The sequence below is a fragment of the Crocuta crocuta genome, unplaced genomic scaffold, assembly GCF_008692635.1.
Source record: "Crocuta crocuta isolate KB4526 unplaced genomic scaffold, BGI_CrCroc_1.0 scaffold72, whole genome shotgun sequence".
In the NCBI taxonomy this organism is placed as follows: domain Eukaryota; kingdom Metazoa; phylum Chordata; class Mammalia; order Carnivora; family Hyaenidae; genus Crocuta; species Crocuta crocuta.
The window spans coordinates 4,402,958-4,423,584 of NW_027529427.1; the positions used below are offsets into that span (position 1 = coordinate 4,402,958).

The 20,627-nt window shown below is 39.8% G+C and overlaps 2 protein-coding genes across 8 annotated transcripts in view; both read right to left on the minus strand.

The window, feature by feature from the left end:
• DYRK4 (dual specificity tyrosine phosphorylation regulated kinase 4) overlaps positions 1-16,933 on the minus strand; it is a 55,621-nt gene extending 38,688 nt beyond the window's left edge. For 4 of the 6 annotated variants that reach the window (XM_077759164.1, XM_077759162.1, XM_077759160.1 and 1 more), the window contains exons 1-2: positions 16,851-16,933; positions 10,995-11,088 (exon numbers count right to left, since the gene is read on the minus strand). In XM_077759164.1, coding sequence (XP_077615290.1) covers positions 10,995-11,088; positions 16,851-16,885 — 129 coding nt within the window. In that variant the 5' untranslated portion in view covers positions 16,886-16,933. Of the gene's footprint in view, positions 1-8,691; positions 8,709-10,994; positions 11,089-14,914; positions 15,037-16,850 lie in introns of those variants that run through there. The other 2 variants (XM_077759161.1, XM_077759163.1) reach the window with 2 other exon arrangements.
• Positions 16,934-18,913: 1,980 nt separating this feature from the next.
• The window catches only part of RAD51AP1 (RAD51 associated protein 1), a 23,035-nt gene continuing 21,321 nt past the window's right edge, over positions 18,914-20,627 (minus strand). Inside the window, exon 9 of one of the 2 annotated variants that reach the window (XM_077758987.1) lies at positions 18,914-19,785. In XM_077758987.1, coding sequence (XP_077615113.1) covers positions 19,652-19,785 — 134 coding nt within the window. In that variant the 3' untranslated portion in view covers positions 18,914-19,651. The remainder of the gene's footprint in view (positions 19,786-20,627) is intronic. The other variant, XM_077758985.1, reaches the window with a different exon arrangement.

Consider the following 20,627-nt stretch of genomic DNA (forward strand, 5'->3'; position numbering starts at 1 on the left):
AGATATAAATATTTATTTATTTTTATTTTTTTATTATTTGTGTCCTAGCACTGACAATGCTTGGCCCAAAGCTAACTCTCAATAAACACTTGTGGGATGATTTATGAAAGAATTCATCCATCAAGGATCTTTAAAGCTTCACAGAATAGAAAAAAGTACTTGACGGGTGCCTGGGTGGCTCAGTCAGTTAAGCATCCGACTTCAGCTCAGGTCACGATCTCACGCTCGTGGGTTTGAGCCCCGCGTTGGGCTCTGTGCTGACAGCTCAGAGCCTGGAGCCTGCTTTGGACTCTGTGTCTCCCTCTCTCTCTGACCCTCCCCTGCTCACGTGTCTCTATCTCTCTCCTCAAAAATAAATAAAACATTTAGGGGCGCCTGGGTGGCTTAGTCGGTTAAGCGTCCGACTTTCGCTTAGGTCATGATCTCGCGGTTCGTGGGTTCCAGCCCCGCGTTGGGCTCTGTGCTGACTGCCAGCTCAGAGCCTGGAGCCTGTTTCAGAGTCTGTGTCTCCCTCTCTCTCTGACCCTCCCCTGCTCACGCTGTCTCTCTCTCTCCTAGAAATAAATAAAAATATTAAAAAAAAACAAACTGAAACTTGAACCTTGATGAATGTGCTTAATAAAAGATTATACATAGCAAAAGAGAGGATCACTGAACTGGAAGAGACCGGTTTGTAGAAATAATTCAGCAACCAGAACAAAGAGATAGAGATGAAAAATATGTTCAAAGATTAGGAACATTCAGAATGGGGTGAGATCTAACACATAATTAATTAGAATCAAAAAGGGACAATGAATATGGCAGACATAAAGACAAAATGGCTCAGAGAACTTTTCAGAACTGATAAAAGACAAAATTATAAAACTTTTAGAAGACACATCTGTATTCAAAGCAGGGAATTTCTTCAACAAGACAAAAAGTTCATGCTGTGAATTTACCTATTTTTAATTAAGTACTCTTGCTTACCTAAAGACAATATAGGGTGTAGACAAACCAAGATTATAGCAAAGTACAAGATTAGTAAACAAAGCCATTTGATTTTCTATATACCAGCAACAATTTATATTCTATATTAAAAAGACACTATTTACACTAACATCCCTAAGAAATTGCAACACTTATGTGTAAGTCTAACAGAATATGTACAAGGTCCATATGAAGAAAACTCTGTTGAAAGAAATAAAAGAAGATGTAAACAAATGGAGAGCTTTTCCATGTTCATGGATAGGAAGACTGAATATTATGAAGATATTAGTTCTAACTGAAAACTATAAGATGCTGATGAAAGAAACTGAAGATACAAATAAATAGAAAGATATTCCATGTTCACAGAGTGATAGAATTAATATTGTTAATTTATCCATACTACCTAAAGCAATCTACAGATTCAGTTCAATCCTTATCAAAATTCCAATGGCACTTGTCACAGAAATAGAACAAAGAATCCTCAAACTTGTGTGGAACCACAAAAGACCCTGAATAACTAAAGAAATCTTGAGAAAGAAGAACAAAGCTGGAGGCACCACATTTCCTGATTTCAAACAATATTGTAAAGCCAGAGTAATCAAAACAGTATGGTATTTGTATTAAACAGATACATTGATCAAAGAAACAAAGGACACTATCAACAAAATGAAAAGGCAACCTACCAAATGGGAGAAAATATTTGCAAATCACATATCTGATAAGGGGTTATATCCAAAATACATGAAGAACTCATAAAAGTCAATGACAAACAAAAACAAAAACAAAAAAGTACATTAAATAATGGGCAGAGAGTCTAAAAAGACATTTTCCAAAGAAGACATACAAATGGCCAACAGGCACATGTAAAGATGCTCATCACTCATCATCAGGGAAATGAAAATCAAAACCACAATGACATATCGCCTCACACCTGCCAGAAAGGCTAGTATCTAAAGACAAGAAAATAACAATTGCTGGTAAGGATGTGGAGAAAAGAAAATCATCATACACTCTTGGTGGGAATGCAAATTGATGCAGTCACTATGGAAAACAGAATGGAGGTTCCTCAAAAAACTGAAAATAGTACCAGCAATTCTACTTCTGGGTATATATCCAAAGAAAATGAAGAACGGATCCAAAAAGCTATGTGCACCCCTAGGTTCATTGCAACATTATTCACAATAGCCAAGATGTGGAAGCAACCTAAGTGTCCACTGATGGATGAATGGATAAAGAAGACATGACAGATACATAGATAAAAATAGAGATAGATTAGATATAGATGATTATAGATATAGATAAAGATATAGGTGCATGGGCTAGGTGTCTGACTCTTGGTTTCAGCTCAGGTCATGATCACGCAATTCCTGAGTGTGAGCTCTGAATCTGAACCCCTGCACTGTTAGTGCAGAGCCCACTCAGGATTCTCTCTCTCTCTGTCTCTCTTTCTCTCTCTCTCTTTGCCCTCCCATGTGCTCTCTCTCAAATAAAATAAACATAGATATAGATATAGATAGTAGAATACCACTCCATCATAAAAAAGAATGAAATCTTGCCAGACTCATAACTATAGAGAACATACTGAAAGTTGCGGGAGGGGAGTAGGGTGGGGGGTGTGCTAGATAGGTGATGGGGATTATGGAGGGCACTTGTTATGATGAGCACTGGGTATTATATGTAAGTGATGAATCACTAAGTTCTATGCCTGAAACTAATCTTACACTGTATGTTAACTAACTGGAATTTAAATAAAAACTTGAAAAAAAAAACCAAATGAACAAACAAAACTCACAGAGAGAATGGAAAGGTAATTGTCAGAGAGAAGGGGAGTTGATGGGACGTTGTGGGCAAAATAGGAGAAAGGGGTTAAGAGATACAGACTTTTAGTCATGAAAGGTATAAGTCATGGGAATATAATGTAGGGCATGGTGACCATAGTCAGCAATACTGTATTGTACATATGTAACTTTACATGGTGATGAGTGGGGGTGTGAGGGGGGAACTAGACTTACTGTAGTAATCATGTTGCAGTGTATACAAATGTCAAATCATTATATTTTACACCTGGAACTAATATGTTATATGTCAACTATACCTCAAAAAACAAATACGTAAGTAAAAAAAGTAAAAGTCAAGGTGTGCCTGCATGGCTCAGTCAACTGAGCATCCAGCTTTGTTTCAGGTCATGATATTATGGTTCATGAGTTCAAGTCCCGCATTAGGCTCTCTGCTGTCAGCACAGAGCCTGCTTCGGATCCTCTGTCCCTCTCTCTCTCTCTCTGCACTCATGTGCACTCTCTGTCTCTCTCTCTGTCTGTCTCTCTCTCTCGAAAATAATTAAAAATAGCAAAAAAACTTGCATATGGATATTTATAGCATTTTTATTCTTAACAGTCAAAACTTGGAAGCAACCAAGATGCTCTCCTGAAGGTAAATGGATAAACTGTAGTGCATCTAGAAAATGGAATATTATTCAGCATTAAAAAGAAGGAAGCTATCAAGCCAGGAAAAGAGATGGAGGAGCCTTAAAGGTATATTACTAAGTGAAAGAAGTCAATCTGAAAAGGCTACAATACTGTAGGATTGCAACTATACAACATTCTGGAAAAGGCAAAACTATACACAGTTAAAAGTTGGTTGCCAGGGGTTCAGGGAGATGGGGAAGAGGGATGGCTAGATGGAACACAGGGCACTTTTAGGTCTGCAAAACTATTTTGTATGATACTGTGAGGGTGGATACATTATGCATTTGTCACAATCAAGCAACTACACAATATAAAGAGTAACACTAATGTAAACTATGGGCCTTAGCTAATAATAACATATTGCTATTGGTTCACCAGTTGTAACAACTGTACAATATGGCCAGATGTCAATAAGATGAGAAATTGTGGAGGATGAGGCCGTATAGGGGAAGTCTACTTTCTGTTCAATTTTTCCATAAACCTAAAATGGCTCTGAAAAATAAAGCACACACAAAGAAAACAGGCAAGCCAACAACTAGGAGAAAGTATTTGCAGTACATACAACTGGCAAAGGATTAGTAAATCTTTTATACACTTTTTAAAGTTTTTTATTTATTTCTGAGAGAGAGAGAGAGACAGTGTGAGTAGGGGAGGGTCAGAGAGAGAGGGAGACACAGAATCTGAAGCAGGCTCCAGGCTCTGAGCTAGCTGTCAGCACAGAGCCTGACACGGGGCTTGAACCCACAAACCGTGAGATCATGACCTGAGCCAAAGTTGGACACTTAACCAACTGAGCCACCCAGGTGCCCCTAAATCCTTTAAATAGTTTGCATTTATGTATAAATAATTATATGTATATGTCATTTATATGTATATATTTTACATATTGTAGAATTTTATATGTTTGTAGAATATGTAAAATATTCTACAAATCAATAAGAAAGACAGCACAATAAAAATATTTAAGCCAAAAAAGGCAGAACCAGGNGCCCCTAAATCCTTTAAATAGTTTACATTTATGTATAAATAATTATATGTATATGTCATTTATATGTATATATTTTACATATTGTAGAATTTTATATGTTTGTAGAATATGTAAAATATTCTACAAATCAATAAGAAAGACAGCACAATAAAAATATTTAAGCCAAAAAAGGCAGAACCAGGAACTTCACAGAAGAGGAAACACAAATGGCCAATGACATGAAAAAAGGCTCAATCTCATTAATAATCATCAAAATGCAAATCAAAATACAATTAAGATATTGGTACCCATCTACCAAACTAGCACACAGAAAGCCACACAATAACAAGTGATAAAAAGGATGGGGAACCACTGGAACTCCACACATTGCTGGTGACAAAGTACTTTGATACCAATGTTTTAGAAAAGAGTTTGGTGTTATCTGGTAATGTTAAGCATCCACATACCCTGGGACCCAGCAGGTTCCCTCTTCAGTGTCTTCTCCAGAAACCCTACATATATGCACTAGCAGATGTGCACAACAACATTCATAGCAGCACCATGTTTGATAGCAGAAACCAGCAAAAACACCACATGCCATCACCTGCAAAACTGCCAGAAGTGTGGCATGCCCATACAATTGGATACAACAGTGAAACTGATTTATAAATAGGTCCCTGCAAACAGAGGATTGATATGGACAGTATCTGTGGGACACAGGCACTGAGCAGTCAGATTGGAGACCTGATCAATCCAAGCAAAGCCAGCCGGATTCTGTACAGAGTATGCTGGCTTAGTACTGAGCCTAAAAAGCGATTATAGAAGAAAAAGTGAACAGCAAAATTCCATGTATATAAATCCAAAAATATGCAAAATTAAGCAATACATAGTTTAGAAGGGTTATAAACATATAAAAAAAGCAATGGAATAGCATGTAAAAGAGAGTGGTTATCTCAGAGGGGTCAATGAGCAGGGTGAGATAAGATGGGGACACAGAGAAGACTTCTTCCTTAAACTTCCTTAAACTGTGTGTTGTATTCTCACAAGGGTGTTCATTGCACTATTATTCTTTATACCCTATACACATATTTAAATATTCTTGTGTATATTCAATACTTAATAATAATGTTTTAAAAAGCATTAATAAATTACAGACAAAATCTGAATCCTGATTTTAGTTTTTATTAGCAGAGTGGTTTTAGATAACTTGCTTAATCTAATTTCTTTGAATCTCACTTTCCTCCTCTGTAAAGTGATAACTACCTCAATAGTGCTGAAAGAAATAAAGGTAAAAGGCTAAACATACATAGGGGAGGAGGTCATATTTCTAACATCTCCCTATCCCCACTTCCAATGTCACTTTCAATGGGAGTTGCCTATCCAGTCTGATTAATTCTGGTACTCAGAGAAACTCCCCGTGTCTGCCTGCTTCCCTTCCTTGTTAGAGCAACAGAAGGCAATCTGCAGTCTTTCCTCCCTGTCTCCAAACAAAGAGCACCAATGGGAATGCAAAACAAAGGAACGGGTACTACTAATTATGTAGATCTCAGAAGGAAGAAGCGGTCTGTATGAGAGAATGGGAAAAAGTAGGTAAGCGCTCTCCTTTGGGAATTGGTATGTTGGCTTTCTGTTCTCTCTCCAGCTACAATCGATTGTGAATTCTGTTTCTTTGCAATACCCAATGGTCAGAATGTTTGTTTTCCCTATGGAGCACCAACGAAATACAGAAATGAGATGGCGTAAATGGCCCTCAGATATCCTTTTCCACTGTGGAAGACTCATTAAAAAGCCTGTCTGCTACAGGAAACCCCTTTTTATTCACTGGAGAGGGGAGAAGGTAAAAGAAGCCAATATTGAACGGCCCACCATCAGCAAGCTCATCCTCTCGTATCTCATTTAATGCCACCACAATCGGGGACGTAGGAATAACTATGCCATGTTTCACAACCAACAGAGAGACTTAATAATCTAACCAAGGTCTCATAGCTGGTGTCTAAATAGACATCTGTCCCTACATGATAGAAAAGAACTTAAAAAAAAATGTTCATGATCCCTAGAGGTGCTGATTCAGTGGTCTTTAAAACCTTTCCCAGGTGATTTTAAATCAACATTGAGAACCACTGGTCTAAGTCCATCTTGGCGTTCACTGAAGATGAAAATAAGAGCTGTTCAATACCATTCTCAGCATTAGCCTGCAACATCTGGCCTTTCTATAAAGAATTTCAATTTTAAGCTGCATCAGGTGGGATTTTGGGGTTTTGTTTTGTTTTGGTCTGTTTTGTTCTCTACATCCCCCGCACCTAGAACAATGCCTGGAGTTAGTAGGCACTCAGTAATATTTGTAGAGGGAAAAAAATAAATAAACACTTTCCCGGTTTCTATTCCACAAGTACACATTGAATTTTAATCTGTGCGAGGCACTGTCCTAGGTCCTGGGCATTTCACACTGAGCCAGACAAAGAATATCTTTGCTGTTACGGTACTTCTGTTCGAGAACAGAACTATCCAATAGAAATATCATGTGAGCCATGTGTGAAATTTTAAATTTTCTAGCGGCCACATTAAAAAAAAAACTAAAAGGAAACAGGTGAAGTTGTTATATATTTGACACAGCATTTTCAGAACACTACCTTAACATGTAATCAGCATACATTTTTTTACAGTGTTATTGAGGTATTAACATACTACAAAACTCACACAATTATAAAAAGTTATCAGTAAGGTACTTTACATTCATTTTCTCACACCAGGTCTGTGAAACATGGTGTGTTATCTTTCACAATTGCAGCACACCTCCAATTGGACAAGACCCAAGTCAAGGGCCCCATAGCCTCACGTGGCCAGTGGCTGCACTATTGCACAGTGTAGGTCCACAGCGCAAGGCTGACAGTAAACAAGGACACAAATACTAAAGGGGTGTTGAGGAAGACTTGTCTAAGGAGGCAGTATTCAGAAATCAAATGACTGGAAGGATAGAAGAGAAGTAACAGCACTGGTTCTTCCAGTGCTGAAAATAGAAAATGTATCTTTAGAAGGCTTAGTTGCGATGCACTTCGTAGCTCCTATTCATGAACTGTCAGAAAAGCTATAAAGTAACACCCTGAATTAACAGACTTCCCCAGACTTCTCCCAGGTTCTTCTGGATGGTCTAAGAGAGACCCTGGAGTGCTGCTAATTCCTCCAGCCCCAGAAGCTGGCCATGAGGCAACACGTTTTCTTTGAACAGAGTTACAGAAGAGCCAGACATTGTCCAACCTACCAGCTGAGACAACTGAGGTCCAGAAGAGAGGATGTTCCCTCTGCTGGCAGTCAGGATAAACTATAACACAGGAGCATTTTCCTCAAGTGCAGAGAGATCCTGTGTCATTGGGAGCCACTCTGAGAGCCCTGGGATCCTTGCCAGTAAGCGGAGAGGATGGGGACTCTCTACAGGCATCTAAGGCAAACGATTCCCTGCAGAGATCTCTCTGTGGCAGATGGCTCTTTAATATTTTATCGTGTTTTAGCCAAATGAATGGGGGATTTTTTAAACCATTCTACATTACTATCTAGAGGATCACCCTGTTGTCTTAAAACCAGGTGAAATCAATTATTAAAAACAACATTTTATTTTTTTAATGTTTTATTTCTGAGAGAGAGAGAGAGAGAGAGAGAGAAGGGGAGGGTCAGAGAGAGAGGGAGACCCAGAATCAGAAACAGGCTCCAGGCTCTGAGCGGGCTGTCAACACAGAGCCCGACACAGGGCTCGAACCCACAAACCGTAAGATCATGACCTGAGCTGAAGTCAGACGCTTAACTGACTGAGCCACCCAGGTGACCCAAAACAACATTTTAAAAACTCCCTTAGCTGGGGCGCCTGGGTAGCTCACTCGGTTAAGTGCTTGGACTGTTGGTTTCGGTCATGATTTCACAAGTTCCTGAGTTTGAGCCTCATATCAGCCTCTGTGCTGACACAGAGCCTGCTTAGGATTCTCTCTCTTCCTCTTTCTCTCTGTCCTTTCCCTGCTCTCTCTCTCTCTCTCTGTCTCACTGTCTCTCTCTCTCTCTCTCTCCCTCCTGTCTTCTCTCTCTCTCTCAAAATAAATAAACTAAAAAAACTCCCTTAGCTGAAATACTATCAAGATCCATATTTAAAAACCTAAATAATTATTATTATAAACATTATAGTTATAACTTAGAAGACTAAATATTACGAAAAATATACATTATTATCAATTTATTCAAATATTCAAAATGTTTTTTCCCCCCCACTTGCTTGGGGCAGTTGATAGGCTAGATCCATAGCACTCTCACCTTCCATGTGTTTTTAGGTCAAGAGATTATAATTCATTCTTTTCATCTTCCAGTTAATATGACTATCCACTGAAACCCAAGATTTCACATGCTGAGGATGGCTATTGACTTGTTTACATTTCCTTCCTTAAGCCTATTCAGCTCAACTGGATGAGAAGTTCATTGGGGGAAATGAAGAGATAGTAAAAAGACATTTATTTATGGCCCATAAGAATAATTACCAATGTAAAGACAATAGTTGTAAGTTTAGATGGTATTTTTTATTATTGATTTTTTTTAAGTAGGCTCCATGCCCAGTGAAGAGCCCAACATGGAATCCAACATGGGGCTTGAACTCTAGACCCTGAGATCAAGACCTGAGCTGAGATAGAGAGTTGGACACTTAACCAACCAAGCCACCCAGGTACCCCTAGACAGTATTTCTAAATAGTATTGTCAATTGCTGGCAGTTACAAAAAACACAACATAAGTGAATTTTTCTTTAGCATCATTTTATATTTTATTTTTGACAATTCCTGTTGTGGCAACTGTAGCAGGATAGGCTTTCCTTAAAATTAATAGAAATATATGAAGGAATTTTATAGGACAATGTTTAACAGAGTTGACATGACTCAGCAAAGAGGCAGTGAATAGAGTGGTTAACAATATGGGTTTGGGGGAACCTGGGGGGCTCAGTGGGTTAAGGGTCCAACTTCAGCTCAGGTCATGATCTCATAGTTCCTAAGTTCACGTCCTGTGTTGGGCTCCAAACTGACAGCGTGGAGCCTGCTTGGGATTCTTTCTCTCCCTCTCTCTCTACCCTTCCCCCACTCATGCTCTGTCTCTCTCAAAATAAATAAACATTTAAAAAAAAGAATATGGGTTTGAATTCCATCTGCCACTCAATGTTTATGGCTATGGCTAATTAACTTCACTTCAATCTCAGAAATGGGGATAATAATTGTACTTGCCTCTAATAGGCATGTGAGAGTCATCCAAGCACTCAATAAACAGGAGCTCAAGCAGATTAAAGCAAATGTAAGTTGCAAAACTCATGATGATTTTTCTAAGTCATGACCAAGACCATTCTGTTTGTATAATAATTTTAAATGTGAAGAGAATGTTGTCTTTATTATATTATCCTGTTTACTATAGAATTACTATTTTAAGTTAGATATTAATTTTTGCTTTGTCAAAAGAAATGTTTTAGGTATTAATAATTTTTTGTACCTATGAATTATAAAATAATGGTTTTTGTTGTATGTAATAATAGCAGGGATAGGGATGGGGGAACAACAGACTTTGCATCAGGATTCATTTTTATGAGTTATAATCCTGAGGGGAAGAAGGCTGGGGTTAAATCAGCAACATTAGGGGTGCCTGGGTGGCTCAGTCGGTTAAGCATCTGACTTTGGCCCAGATCAAGATCTCACGGTTTGTTGTTTCAAGCCCCGCATCGGGCTCTGTGCTGACAGCTAGTTCAGAGCCTAGAGCCTGCTTCAGATTCTCTGACCCTCCCCTACTTATGCTGTCTCTCTCAGAAATAAATAAAAACATTAAAAAGGTTTTTAAAAAATCAGCAACACTACTTGGTGGAGGTGACCTAAGAGCCATAATTTTAAGATGGTGGTATGTGATCTCAAGGGAGGAAAACTTTCACCAGGCCTCGGATAGGCTGCTGAACCCCAGCTCTTCCAAGCAGTGACAGGAGCAGGACTCAGGGTCAAACCTAAATGCCCTGGACTCAAGTCTGCCACAGAATTTTCATAACAAAGACCCCAGATAATGTGATCTTTGGAGGAAGGTGTGAAATTCAAACTGAGGGCATTAGGTAAAAAAGTACCCCTGATTTAGAAGTAGATCTTGTAGATGGTGATCACAAAGTCACCACATCACAAAATTAGCTTCACTGCTGTGGCATTTTACTTGTTTAGAAGTAAAAACAAAGACACCATGTCTGTGTTAGAGAAAACACACACACACACGTTTCTGGAAATTTCTTGCATACATGTTTGGAACCATTCTGGGACACTTCTGGTGTGGTTCCAGAAATACAGAGTGCAATACAAGTCACTGTGGAAGAGACATACCCCCAGGCGACCTGTTCAATGAAGGCCATGAGGTTCTGGACTTCATGACACTACACCCTGGCCCTATAGCCAATTTCCCTCCAAGCCGGCCCAGACCTGGCTCTGCCAAATAGCCTGGTATCCCCACATTTCCCTTCCCCTCACACTGTCATCAGAGGTGTGTGGGGCACTCCAGGGACCCCCAGTCTTCATAAGAATACCTCTGTTCCCCAAATGAAATTCAAGGATCTTTACCTTCACAGGATTAACATTCTGTTTCTTTCTTGCTTTCAAAACTGGGAAGGACGTCAAACTGCATTTCCTTGGCTTTTTAGCATCCATTGTAGTCCTAAAGGAGGAAGGGTAGAAAGTAAATTGTCAGTAGGAGCAAAATGGCCCCCACAGCCAGGGAGGGAAGAATGCAGGGCAGACTCCGAGACAGAAGGAGGTGGCGGGCCTAACACAGTGGCTTCGTCTCTGCTATTCCTTTCATTTCCCTTCTGGTGGCTGATGATATCAGGAGAGGGGGTGTCTTGGCATGAGCCTTCGGGTGCCCAGGGGAGAGGGAAATGGCAGCCACGGAAGGAAGATGAGCTAATAAAGTGGCCAGCAATTTAAGACACCAGGAGAAAAGACCCATTTCCTCTAGCTCACTGCAGACTAAACCATTCTCTTGCTACAAACACCTTTTGCTCTGAAAGGCACATATATTAGTGGGTACTTGGTAGCTTAATGCCTATAGAAAAAGAAGAAAATGACAACTGGTAGAAATGCTTTCCCTGGATCTCATTGAGACATTTTTGCACCTTCTTTATTCAGGGCACAGCTTTATGAATAATGAACTTGCTGCAAGAGGAAAAACTAATTCAAGTTAAGTTTATGGAATCTAGTTAAGGCGGTGATTTATGTGAGTGGCAGAGTCTTAGAGGCTCTCATGCCATTGCTACACACCTGTCCCATTAGCAGATGGCTGCTGGAACTCTGCTTTGTGTCCCTTGGAAGTCCCTTTTCAGCCTCCAACTCTAGCAAGAGCCAAGGGGATCAGGGATATGCGAATAAGGACAGAACAGGAATCAGTGAAAATGTTATCCTGGCTTCTGCTGACCACTCCATTGGTAGGTTCTCGCAGGCACTATAATAAATAGTGACTGCATCGCATTTTTGAAATTATTCAGAGGACTGAAGACAAGTCATGCCCACTGTTCTTGCAGCATAATGTTGGAAAATCAGAAATTACTTGTCTATATATAAGAAGTTTAAAAATACAGTACATATGTATTATAGAGTATGATGCAAACATTTTAAAAAATGATCTCTATGTATGCCTGCCTGTAATATATTGAGTGAAACAGAACAATGTGCATGATTTGATATTATTTAAGAAAAAACAAGATGTTTGCATGTCTTTATACAGGTATATTGAAGAATATAGAAACTTAAGCCATAAAGATAATTATCTTTGACGGATGGAGCTGGGAGAGGGGAGTGGGGACTTTAATTTTAACACACACACACACACACACACACACACACTAAAAAAAAAGTCCGATGCAAACAGTATGAAGGTTCTTCAAAAAATTAAAAATAGAACTATCCTATGACCCAGCAATTGTAGTACTAGGTATTTATCCAAAGGATACAGGTGTGCTGTTTTGAAGGAGCACATGCACCCCAAAATTTATAGCAGCATTATCGACAATAGCCTAAGAATGGAATATGGAATATGGAATATATATATAAATATATATATTTATATAGTATATATGAAATGTGTATATATATATACACACACACACATATAATGGAGTATTACTCAGCTATCAAAAAGAATGAAATCTTGTCATTTGCAACTAAATGGATGGAACCAGAGGGTATTATGTTAAGTGAAATTAGTCAGTCAGAGAAAGACAAATATAATATGACTTCACTCATATGAGGAATTTAAGATACAAAACAGATGAACATAAGCGAAGGGAAGCAAAAACAATATAAAAACAAGGAGGGGGACAAAAAACATAAAAGACTTTTAAATACAGAGAACAAACTGAGGGTTTCTGGAGAGGTTGGGGGTATGGGGAGGGGCTAAATGGATAAGGATTATTAAGGAAGACACTTGTTGGGATGAACAATGGGTGTTATACATAGGGGATGAATCACTGGAATCTACTTCTAAAATCATTATTGCACTATATGCTAACTTGGATATAATAAATGAATTAATTTTTAAAAAGGCCTATGCAAAAGCAAACAAAAAGTAATAGTTTCTTCTCTTCAGATGATCACAATATTACTTCTTTCTTCCCTTCCTTCTTTCCTTTCTACAGACATTTGCTGAGATAATTCCTCAGACAAACCAGACATGGACTCTGCCCTCAAGGAGAGTTCCTAATCTAGGAGGGAAGACACATGGACATTACAATGTATATGATCATTACAGTGCACGTGATCATGGCAGTAATAGAGGCCTGTGCAAAGAGCTAATGGAGCATACTTCAGGGGGTGACTAACGTCTGTTGGAAGAGCTGAGGAAGCCTCTACACTTGAGCAAAGTAGAATCGTCCTCGAAGAATAAACAGGACAGGAATGGAATCAAGGGCAGATGGACAAAACTGTGAAAGCACAAAAAGTATGAAAGAACATTGCCTTCTCTAGAAAGTGTGAGTACATGGAAATTGCTGGTGAGGGCCAGAGAGCTGGTTAGACTGTAAAGAAAGGGTTGCATGGTTCATTCTAAGTCTGACAAAATCAGATTTGTGCTTTAGGATCATCTCTCTGGCAATGCCATGAAACAGGTTTGGAGGAGCCCAAGTAGGAAGATGTCTTGAACATCTAGGCAAGACATGATGAAGGCCTCAATCAAGGCAATGATAGTGAGGACAGAGTACAAGTGGGAACCTATCCTTGGGTAATTTGGGGGACAGAACCGGTAGAATTTTGGCCATCAATCTGACGTGAAGGTTGTAAAATCCAAACACTGGGAAGAATGAATACAATTATTTTCTGCCAGTGCTCTATATCAAATGTTCCCTCCATCTACTTCCCAGGGATGTGGGACACAATACAAGCCCACGTGCATCCTTCCTGGCAAGTGGAGCTCTTTCTTCATTTCAGTGTCGGGCACTCTGTCAGTGAAGACAACATGAAGACCTTTAGAAGATGCCGAGGCATTTTGGAGTCTCATCTCAGTGCTGCCCACAGATAGATTCTGAGCAAGTAATGTGCCTTTTCTAGACTCAGTTTCCCCATTTGTAAGATGACAAGACTGGGCCAGATGACCTCTTATATCCCTTTCAGTTCAAGCTTCTTTGATTCTAACCTTATTAAATACTGCCAGATTGGAGAAAAAAATTCTATTGTGGCTTATTTTACAAGTTCTCTCCTCTGGATAATTCTGTGGTTATCAAAGACTATTTTGTGCCTTTCCCCCCTAAGAATGCATTGAATCTAGCTCCCATTTAATCCATGACAGTCCACACTCAAAGCTTCACAAATACCACGTTTTATCCTCAAAATAAGTGGTGGACTATGTAGAGTATGTTTTATAGCTTGTTTTTAACTGTTTACATGAAGGGTTAGAGAAAACAAACTCATCTCAGAGCTAGAGTAAATATTGCTTTGAGAACTGAAACTAAAATTTAAAAATTACTCCTATTATTTTACATGAAGAGCAGTTTCCCCACCTCTCCAGCTTATATACCCATCTCCCTCCTCTGGATTTCAGCATTTTTGCTTGTGGACATCATTTTGTCACTTGATCAACAACTTTAGTGTTAATTCAACTCATCTTGAGTGTGACTCTCTTGGGGGCAGGAATGATGAACTTGGATTTTATTTTATTTTTATTTTATTTTTTATATTCTTCATACAGGCATGGATAATGACTTGTCTATTGAAAGCTCTTTGTACAAATGTGCTGAAATTTAAGATGGTTTAGATTAATTCATCAAAAAATTTGAGACCACCATCTGAATGTCAGATATTGTGCTAAGCATGGAGGATTGAGAGATAAATAAAACAGAATCCTTGCTTTCAAGGAGTTCAAAGTCTTGTGGGCATGACAGTCCCATAAACAGTGGTGCCAGCATTACTGCATACATAGTATTTTATACACAATGCATTATCTATGTACACCCATCTTCAATGCCCAGAAAGGATATATATCTTCTGAGATTTACCTGTTATGATTTCAGTATTTCTACTGCAGTTGTACGGTAGCTTGATCTTTACGCCCTGGAGGGCTACCTTTGGGGCAGAAATTGTGGCAGTGAAGGACTTTGCAGGGACTCCCTTTGCATTTCTGTGAACAGGAGACAATGTACTTAATGTATTTAAGTTACTGTCACTTCTGCAAAGAGAACTCCTCGGCCCCTTTGCAATTATCCTTGAAACTCTTCATAGTCCACAGACTCTCAGAGCTGGAAGGGGTTTTAGAGGCCATTCATCCATTTTCTCACCCAGCAGAAATCCTCCTTAGGGTATCCCTGGCAATCACTGAGTCACTGCTTGAATATTCTGTGACAGAGCTCACTGTTTTTCCAGGCAACTCATTCCCATCCAGCTGCTTATATATATGGTTGGTGCTCAACAAATGTTGGTTGGAAGAAATGATATTGAGCAACATATCCTCCACCGATACTTGTTATCTTCTGCAGAACAACAAAGAACACATCTACCTTCTCTTCTACTCAAGAGTTCTTGAATATTCAAAACAGTGGCTTTTGCCTCTCTGGAACCTACTCATCTCCAGGGCATTCTGTAGTTTTATTTCAAACTCCTCTTCATATGATAGAACACCCAGGCATGATGGAGGGAAGCTATATTGTGACTATTTCTCTCTACTTTCTAGCCTTTTTTAAGACCTTGCTTTAAGTGGCTTCGGTTTTCTAGAGTCTAGGTTATGTACTAATCAGTGCTAAATCAGGCAGGAAGACCTTTGCATCACTCATCTGTTTGTTAGATTTCTATTAATGAAGCCTAGACCAAGATTTGCCCTTTTTTGCCATCACAACACACTGGTGTTGGATTTGGCATCCCTTAAACAAACCAGTGACTCCCAGCAATGGGTCCACCACAGGTTTGACCCAAGCTCCTGACAACAAAGTCAAAGAGCGGTTGGCACACTACTAGAGACTGCCTTCGGGTTTAACGTTACCCTCTTGGTAAGGACTAAAACAGACAAGGGAAATAGCAGACGTAAGTACCAGAACCAATTAGCACAGTTCAGGTTTGGAGCATTCCTTAGAACTCCTAGGTTTTCCGTACCTAACACACATAAGTGATTAAGACCCTCAAGCAAGACTGGCAACAAAGGGACCATTTGTCCTTTCATAGTCTGAACTTTCTATAAATGGCCTTGCACTTTTGATCATCAGTCATTTTAAAACAGGTCAGAAGAGTCACAAGTTAAGCCCTGAATTGGCTGATGGATATTTCAAACATAGCAAGTACCACAAATCAACTACAGATTTTTAAAAAATCCAAATTTTGCATTCTTCATCCCTCTTTTAGGAAAATATTTGCTAAAAGGAGAGTCACCCTGGAGTGGCAAGTACCACCGAGAGGGAAGCGATGCTCTGGATGTATGATCCCCTCACGGCTTCAAGTTGCCCTGCATCGGGCTCTGGCTGAGCATGGAGGCGTGCAGGGTTACGGGCTGGGGCAGAATAGGCTCCTGTCAGCCAGATCCTAGGACGCCCACATGAGGTGTGGGGTCGTGGGCTCACTTTTGACTAACAGGAGTACCAGCCAGGCGGTGAAGATCAATAAGGGGGGGGAAGAAAGCTTTGTGCCCCACGTTGTTGAGGTCAGGGCTGGAAGCAATTTCAGGAGAGGTCTTAGCAGTTTCCTAAAATCCATCTCTCTGCACCATGCATTCAGCCCAGGTCAGCGATGCAACATTCCGTGAGGAGGAAACTGTATCCGCCTTGGGCTTGAGGAAGCAGCGGTTCAGAGCACTTTCCTCCAGTCCGCGCTCACAGCCCGCCCCTCTCTCTCATCCGACCACACTTCTCCTACTTTGCATTCTCTGCACCTCCCTTCTCCCCGCTCCCCCCGACCTTCTTTCCACAGGGCCCTCTGAGGCTTCAGCGCCCACCCCCACCCCCGCCTTACTTGGTCCCCAAGCGAGCAGATGGGAGGAGCTGCATCAGGCTGGCGCAGACTGCCCGGCGGCCGCTGCGGGGCGCTCGCTCCTGCACCCCGCCCGCCCGCGAGAGCCCGGGGCCACGCCCTCGCCTGTCGCTATAGAAACTCCGTCCACCCTTTTTGTGACTCCGGACCTGAAAGGACGTGGGCCCTGGCGCGGTCCAAACCACCTTTCGCATCAGAGCCTGAAGAACACCTCTTCCCCTCGCTCACACTCCCATTCAATCGCCCCAGATAGGGTTGAAGGATATTCCAAGGATGGGGACATCAGAGTTCGCTGAACTGCCTAGGCTCGTGAAATTACCCCTACTTTCCCCCTCTTCAAAAGTCTGCATCAGGTTTCCTGCATGAAAACAGGAAGTTATAATTGAATGAAAGTAGCACAGCCTGGAAGAATATAGTCTGCCTGATGGACGAAACATTAAAAAAAAAAAAGAAAAAAAGCTTTTTGGAAGAGCTTAGTTGAATTTGAGTCTTGAGTCTTAAGGCCAAATAGGAATTAGCGATGTAAAGCAGGCAAACGAGCCAGGGTAAAGGCCCAGAGCGAGGGGAATCACATAGTATCAGGGGTGCTGCCACTGTCTGGTGCCCCATGGGTCAAAAGTGCACGTGGGCAGCATGAGACCAGGTTGAAGAAGCAGGCAGGGCACAGACAGATGGGAAACCTCTTGTGAACTGAATGGGGTAGGGTGTATGTATGTGGATTTTAAGCAGGGGAAATGTTCATGCTCAGATTTTAGGAAACTCTCTGGCAATATGGTATGAAGGGTGGGCCAGAGGAGGTTGAGAATCAAGGCAAGAATGGCTGTGAGAAGTAGTCAGTGATGATATTTCAGACAAGGAGAGGGCAGCTCTGAGCAATTTATGGAGTGGAAGCTCAGTGATTGGCGTGAAGGGTGGACGTGCCCGAGGTCCTCCAGTTGTCGGTGGTGCCATTTACCAACAGAAAATACAGGAGGGGGGGGTTTACTGATCCAATGATGACTTATTGCATCAAATTATCAATGGCCTAGGCTCTTGTGTAGAACAAGATCTGGGCTAAAAATCACAGAGGTGACCACTGGAGTTTGAAGTCACCTAAGCTTTAATAAAAAAAAAAAAAAAAGCAGGGGAAAAGAATGGAATCAGACAACATAGGACATTATAGTGGGAAGAGTGGGTGTAGGGGACACAAAACATTAGAAAACTGCAAAATAATGAAGAGTAGGCAGGACTGTGGGGAGAAAATTATAAAAGAATACTGTCACGTGGGCCCAGAAAAGAAAATGTGATGAATAGGGCCTATAAGAATAGGTGAGAAAAATGTACACTGGATTTGACAACAGAAAGGCCATTGGTGCTGTCTGCAAGGCCAGTTTTAACATAATTTAAAGTAGTTTTCAACATGAACTATTACTCTGAATGACACAGAGAAAACAGGTTCATCAGGCTGGTGCCACCAGATGACTAATCAGGGACAGGAGTACCTAATACAGGCTAGACTCTTAATAAATGTATCCTGTTGAACTGCACCATAGACAGCATGCATCTCAATACACTGGAAACTGAATACATGTTTTCAGAAGGGGATGGAGTGAGGTAGGTTAGGTGGTACATGACAATGCAAAAATATAAGCAAGAAAAATGGACAACAGCAACGGGCAAATGCTCACTTCAGTCATAATTCTAAACTACTTATTTTGACGTTAACATGGATGTTTCTACAAACCAAGAAAAACTGAACTAGTCATACTATACATGTTTAAACAGTTGACACGATTTGAAGAGCTTCTATTAAAAAGTGATCAGGAGCTGGCTGACAGTCTCACCAGAAAATGTAAAATAACCCTAACTACTTTTATTCATAACAAATTTGGAACTAAGCTTCCTGAAAAGCTGGATTATCTAATATCATAATAGGGATGAGCAGGTACTTGACAGCCATTCTCTAAAGCAGTGGCTTAACATAAAGTGATGATTTTAAGAAACAGCTCCCCTCGCCCTTTATATTTACAACAACAAAAAAAACCTTAAGGTTTAGTTTATTTTTTTGATAAAGCATTCATTTAATCATGAAATGCAGACAATCAGAGACAGGTGGATACAATGGGGCTCAAGCAAAGAGCATATCAAAACCTTTTCACTTTTATTAAAGGCATTGACGAGAACTTCATAAAATGTCATGAAATTCTATTTGCTATACAATAAACATCTACTTCTGAGTAGGAGACATATGTCATTACAGGAACCATTTTAATGTGTAAACGAATTCTGAATTCTTACTATAAGTATTTGGCTAAAATATGAAACATCTTTGCAATTAAAACTGACAATATTGCTTAAGTAAGATTTCAGAAATGTTTCTTGGAAAAAGTAGGAATGTTTCCTTTTGCCAGATAAACTCTGAACAGTTACAGTTAAGGTGCCATAAATTAGACAAAGCTAGGAAGGAGCATCAAGTTTTTAGAAAAGAACAGCATGCAGCATGGACTTCCTCCATGTCAAGCTGACAACCACTGAATGGCAATGACTTATTATTATACACAGGAAAAATAGGATACATTCTTCAGAAGGAAAGGGCATTACAAGATAATTCTGATAAACAAACCTCTTATAGAAGTCTCAAATAGCTTCAGAGAACATCATCACAGAATGGGTAGAGACAATTTATAGGATATTAAAGGATTCTTTTATATTACGATACCCTCCTTAAATATAAACACAAATCAAATATAAACACACTTGTAAAACTGTGATTCCCTTAATCAAACATGTGTTTACTACCACACTCAGCTACTAGCGGCATTTGGATGCAAAGGTTTAACTCGTGCTAATCTGGACAAACCCAGGCGGAGACTCTGATTTGGAGACTTAACAGACACGCCTGCCAGTGGGCTCTTGCTGCTGCTGCTTCCGGATATTGCTGAAAGAAAACATAGCACCTGATGCTGATGATCTTAGAAATTTCCTAACAAAGATCAACTTACAAACCTGAAGATGCAAAAACAGGTAGGTAGAGATTACTCTGGTATACGAGCTCTATCCAAGATCAAAAGAATGAACAGTATTAAAGAGTAGAAAGAGTACAGTACTGCCTATTTTCAAACGTGCTCCGAAGGCAAGGTAACAGCTCCAAAACTTTAAGCTGGAAAGCTGAAGTTGCTAAATTGGGAGCAAATCACACTGGTTGTAGAGGCATGGAGAATAAAGAAATGCATGGAGTTATAATTTCTAAAGTAGTAGATAAATCTAATGCTTTTTTTAAAAATCCCATAATTTTTCCAAATACTCCTTGCATCTATTTTTTTCAAATATTAAATAACTGTAAACACGATCAATGCTCTTTTTACTTATTTATACTAGTTCTTTTAAGTGACATCGTATAGTATTTGCCTTCTTTGACTGGCGGTGGGTATAGGTGGATGAAATAGATAAGGGGGGGATAAAGGGGATCAAGAGGTACAAATTTTCAGTTATAAAAGAAATGTCCCAGAAGTGAAAAGTATAGCACAGGGAATATAGTCAATAATATTATAATAACGTTTGGTGACAGATGGTGACTACACTTACTATGGTGAGCAGTGAGTGATGTATGGAATTACTGAATCAATATATGGCTGATTATTTCAGAAGATGAAATGAAGTAATTAAGAGACTTTAAGTAATCATGCAATCTCAGACTAAAATCTTTTTCTTATAATGTTTTTAAAATATTTCAAGTTTTTATTTAAATTCTAGTAAGTAACATATAGTGTAATGTTAGTT